Source organism: Aulonocara sp. 'chitande type north' Nkhata Bay, linkage group LG1, assembly GCF_057382095.1.
Source record: "Aulonocara sp. 'chitande type north' Nkhata Bay isolate Kocher_YH1m ecotype deep benthic linkage group LG1, A_spYH_male_GT1.1, whole genome shotgun sequence".
In the NCBI taxonomy this organism is placed as follows: Eukaryota; Metazoa; Chordata; class Actinopteri; order Cichliformes; family Cichlidae; genus Aulonocara; species Aulonocara sp. 'chitande type north' Nkhata Bay.
The window spans coordinates 28,591,657-28,596,933 of record NC_141344.1 but is presented as its reverse complement, the minus strand read 5'-3'; the positions used below and the strand labels follow the sequence as shown (position 1 = coordinate 28,596,933).

General features: G+C 38.2%; 1 protein-coding gene across 1 annotated transcript; it reads right to left on the bottom strand.

Moving 5' to 3' along the window:
- Positions 1-3,588: 3,588 nt before the first annotated feature.
- Positions 3,589-5,002, bottom strand: LOC147339281 (uncharacterized). Its single transcript, XM_086285993.1, has 4 exons — positions 4,901-5,002; positions 4,645-4,802; positions 4,139-4,229; positions 3,589-3,933 (listed from the first exon to the last, which is right to left on the bottom strand). The coding sequence occupies exons 1-4, from the start codon at positions 5,000-5,002 to the stop codon at positions 3,589-3,591; spliced, it is 696 nt and encodes a 231-aa protein (XP_086142119.1).
- Positions 5,003-5,277: the final 275 nt, after the last annotated feature.

Sequence of the window (5,277 nt, the reverse complement as noted above, 5' to 3'; positions counted from 1 at the left end):
ACACTAGTCCATACACCGATCAGACAAAACTGTTTATCATGTTTATTACAATATTAGGCAGGTTGGTTTTAATGATGTAGCTGACTGGCATATATCTGCTTTATATGACTAAAAGCAGAGCAAGAGTCAAGGTTGCTATTGGCAAGTTGTAGCTTCTAGTGATACAACAATTTTTATAATATAAACAATAAGGGACTGATAACACACTGAGCACTGTGGTGTCGCTTTGCTTGATGGTTCACCTCTTGATTTTTGCTACCTGGCACATTGCACTGTTGCCGCAGGGCAGCTGGCTTAAAGACACGAGTATGCGATCGCGTTGATTTCTATCACCAAGTGCTGATGTGGTGGTATTGTCTGAGTGGGGACACCTATCATTTAGGAGAATACTGCAGCAGTTACCTGCACTTTCTGGCATAAATAGAAGTGACTGTGTGACAAAGCAACCAATGCAGAGGCTTTACTGGCTCCTCAATCAGACCCATAGAATAGAATCTTTTCGAACCTTATTTTATACTTCACTCTTTACAATACTTACAAAAAATGAACCAGTTTCTGTAAGTATGAAGTCACTATTGCATTTACATTTCACAGCTGCAGATAGCTTATCGGTATGTAGAAGAAAAAGTAATCACTGGGACACAGGAAATACAACATCCTCTGCCCTTTTTTTCTGTGAACATGACTGGCATCGGTGAGGCCTGCTCAGTATTAAAGCGAAGATGGGAGGCTCGGGAGACTTGATGAGATGCACTGAATGAAAAAGCCCACTTGACATTTAAAACCCTCACTAATTTAACACAATCTTAAAAACCTAACTGGAACTTCTTTTTTTTTCTTAAGACATAACATTTAAAAAAAATCATTAATGTCCTGGAATGGATATTTAAAGGATTTAATGGTCAGTGGATTAACTTTGTAGCTCAGTCATATTATGCTGTCAATAGCAACAGTTAATACTCCCAAAGATAAAATGCCGTAAATACACAGTGACTTATCTGAGTAAGTAATTACACCTGTGTTACTATGAAAACCTTCATAGACTGTTTTGGCATTTCAGTAGTGCTGCTTTAGGAATTGAGGGAGTCGTCTGTCTAATTGCAATGACTGCAAATTCTACTCCACGTAGTCTGTTGTGATGTCACATCCAAAGATTAGTTTCATGGTAAAGCAACTAATGCAGCTTTCGACCAAAGACGTTGGTGCGAAAAGAAAGGAGGAAAGATTGGCATCAGAGGGAAGTGCTCAACAGAACATTTAGTTTTAATTGTTTAAGAAAAGACTTTCTCTGTAAGCTCATATGATTATGTGATTAAAGTCAAACCACTTTAAATTGTTAATCTAGCAGTCGGTTCATTTAAAAGCTGAAGGCATTCAAATAATTTACTTTACAATTTAGTTTTACCCACCGACTAAAAGGAGCTATCACATTAAGTTTCAGTTAGATCCACTGTGCTGATTTTGCCTTGGCAATAATAATTATGGTTAGTCAGTCAAAACTGAATTAGAATTGAGAGAAAGCTGGAGAGTGGTGGGAAGGCGGGGGGTACACAGTCTCAAGGAAAGCCTGACAGTGTGGGGTACCCTGAGGGCCTCGAACCTATCCTTTCTTCATATTAATTACTTTGTAACTACATTAACTTCCTCCCCCATAATTTGCAGAAAAGAATTTTTATGTGCACTTTCATGTGTGTCCTGGTTGTATATATGCATGGACAGACTCACGCACATACACACTCACATATGTATAATGCTGTTCATATCAAGAACACTGATTATGTCCAACAGGACTTCATTACTGATTTGTTGTTCCCAGCTGGCACTGATTTTACACATGCAATCTTTTTCAGTGGATGAGCAATGCTTATATGCACCAGTATCTAAAAGTAATACTCGCGCTTCACTTTGTTAAGTTTCTGCCCCACTGTGAGACGAAATGATGACTGCTTTCTTCTGAAATAATTACGGACCAAGGTTAGCGGCGCTTTTGTGTTTTCCTTTGAAAACAGCCGCTGTGTCGTTCCACGTATGGCTAAGTAATCATCACCTTATCTCTGTTCTGTCTATATAAAAGATTTAAAACAAGATATTACAAATCAACAACATTAAAAGTACCTCTCAGAAGTTAAATAAACTTGAAATTATCTTTTCATCACAACCAATCTTTTACCGATGTCAGCCTTTAATTTTGAATCTGGCTCTGGAAAACAGAGTGATGATTTCCTGTTTAGTAAAAATAATAATAATAATGATAATAAAAATACATTGAGATTTGATGAAATTCTAGATCTTACTGAGCAAAATGATAAACAACAGGACACTAAAAAAAGATGTCCAATTGAAGCATTTCTTTTTAAAAACAGGAACAAAATCAGAGGCATTAAAAGGAAAACTCTTTTTCGAGAGAAGCTTTCTAGGTAGAAGACAATGTTCGGGTCGCACCTGTCTGAAGAACAAACGTTAGTTCCACATGGCCTTAGAGCATGATGTAAAAGGTCAGCACACTGACATAGATATCGAGTATTGTGGAAATGCTGTTTCGTAAAAGGACAATGTGATTACTAAAACCTGGCAAAGCCTAAAAAGAATAAAATACTGAGCAATTTTTCAGTCAATGGCAGACTGAAATGCACAAACAAGGGCGTGAGTGGCCATGGCAATACCATGCTCTAGATGAGTGCTCAGAGCAGAGAATATGAGGACAAATTTAAAAAAAATAACAATAAAAATGTTGAATGAATTAAGAAGCAGAGCAGTGCTGATCCAAACCATCCAGTGTCACACGTTGCTTTAGTGCTCAGTGGTAATTAAAACTGATCCTGGCCTCCCACCCCCACCAGCTGCATGAAATTTAAATCTTCTTCCAGAGTTCCCAGTGGGGTTCTTTTGGCCACCCAGTGACATGCACGTCAAATGAGCTGAAAACACTTCACTTTTCATGTTCACTTTCTTTCCCACTGAACTGCATCCTTTACCAGGCATTGCTGTCATAAATTAATAATGAAGTTTTTGTCTTGCTGGTATAAACAGACCAATTATACACTGTAAGAAGTCATCTATAGAATCTACCCAATAAATCTGAGGTAACAATTTGCATTGACTTTTTTGGGGTAGATTTAGTTCAATATATTGTGTATAAAATAACTTCAATAAAAAGCTATGAAATACTTAATTAAATTGGGTAAAATTTACCCCATATTTATGTATACATTCAACAACTACTTACTCATTGAAATTAGGTAAAATTATCTCTTATTTGCTAGTTGGTAATACCTGATAATTAGTAATAAAATTTAATTATTATCAGTTGATAAACATTACCTATTCATATAAGGTAAAATGTACCCCCCAAAAAAGATATTCAAATGGTTCATCATCTCAATGTTTTTATTCCATAAAAATACAGAATAAAGTGCAACACAACGGCTAATGCAGACAACACTTTCAAAGGCCACTCAGTCCATTTTAAAAGCCAAAAGCACATACAGAAACTCTACAAGGTTGTTTCTGTGCATGTACGTTATCAAACATATGGAGAACACTAACACCAACATTCAATAGTTTCTGTGCTTGCTGTCAGAAGAAAAATTACAGCTCCATCAAGCTATGTCCTCTGGGAACAAGAGGGGAAAAGTGTGTGCATTGCATAAGCTTATTTTTGAGGCCGTGGACCTTTTTCAGTAGTTTGGCCCCGTCAAGTTCCAAAAACAGTTTTTGAAAAGTGTCAAATGTGTTCTTCAGCTCCTTCGGATATTCGAGGTTGAGGGCATATATCAGTCCCATCAGCAGTACACATGCCTTTGTTCGGCTTCCACATCCATCCATCACTTGGTTTCCCTCAATCACAATGGACACATCTGATGGATCCACCTCAGCCATGATGTTGTGGATCACTATCACCTTCATCATATTGTCTGTGTAATCCTCACATTCCTACGTGTTAAAAAAAAGAAAAAAAAAGAGCATGCACACATTTTATTTTATTTAAGATGCTTTTTCAATATATTTCAGTTGATCTAAAGAGGGGAGTGGACAGAAGATGAATGGAGAAGGGGAGAACAGGGGATAGGAGAGGACAGGAGAGAAGAACATTAGGATCCCTTGAGTTAATAAGTAAACTGTTATCAATATGACAAACCTGGCAGTCATGAAAAAGATCTTCTTGTCTTTCCCTGAGGTAGCTAATGAGGCAGCAGATAAGGAGATCCCTTTTCTTCTCAATGCTCTGTGTCTGTAGGGAGATACAATTTAGTGAAAAGACTAAGTCGAGTGATTTACTTACATTAAGACTGAATTACTTAAAAACAAAAACATGGCTGATGCCTCTCTCCAGCTTTCAACAGGTGAGAGGCTGGGTACACCCTGGACAGTCAATCACAAGGAAACAGAGACAGACAGGATAAACAACCATGCACGCACACACTCAAGCCTAAGGACAAGTTAGAGAGACCAATTAACCTAACAGTCATGCTTTCTGACTGTGGGAGGAAGCCGGAGTACCCGGGGGGAACCCACACATGCACAGGGAGAACATGCAAACTCCATGCATAAAGACCCTGGGCCGAGATTTGAACCCAGGACCTTCTTGCTACCCACTGCAGCCCTCCATAATTACGTATTTGTGTGAAAAAAGTCAAATAACATAGGTCATTCAAAGTGTTCAGCAGAGGTCTCATCTTGGAACCAGCAGCTCCTCCTTTGGCAGGCATAAGCTGCAAAAGACCTGGTGTGTACTCATCAAGTTTCAGCATGAATGTCTCCACCAAAGAAACTGTGGTGATGCGTCTGAACTCTTTGATGAGCTAAGAAGTAAGGGGACAAAAACATAACATTTCAATTTGTTGACATTTGTTTGACTTTTGTTTTTTGGTGGATAGGAATAGTTATCACACATACTTACCTGAGCCTCAGTGAATAATGCTGGCCACCTTTCTTTTAACTCACCCACAGAGGGGCAGAGGCTGACCACTCCAAGTCTTCGGCTAGAGAACGTTTTATTCATTTTATCTGCAATTATATTTGCATTGTTTTTCTTTGTTATTTCATAAATTAATTCAAGCCTCTCTTTCTCCAGTGTCTCTTGGGTTTCTCCAGTAGGATGCAGAGGGAGATAATTAACCTCTGCTTTTTTTTTGTGGCTTTTTTACATTCTTTGATGGCACTACATCAGCTGGATGCTTCCGTTTTAAGGCATTAATTTCAATTTCTGGGTAAGAAAATTTTCGAGATCTTAGCTTGGCACGGTAATTGTGCATCATGTTTTTTTATGCGCTGCTG

Bases quoted from the DNA above. Each gene is read 5' to 3' on its own strand.
- LOC147339281 (XM_086285993.1), bottom strand. From the start codon at position 5,002: ATGAATAAAACGTTCTCTAGCCGAAGACTTGGAGTGGTCAGCCTCTGC. The intron at 4,230-4,644 runs ATGTTATTTGAC...CTCCCTACAGAC, and splicing joins CTGAACACTTTGAATGACCT to ACAGAGCATTGAGAAGAAAA. The intron at 3,934-4,138 runs GTTTGTCATATT...TTTAACACGTAG, and splicing joins ATCTTTTTCATGACTGCCAG to GAATGTGAGGATTACACAGA.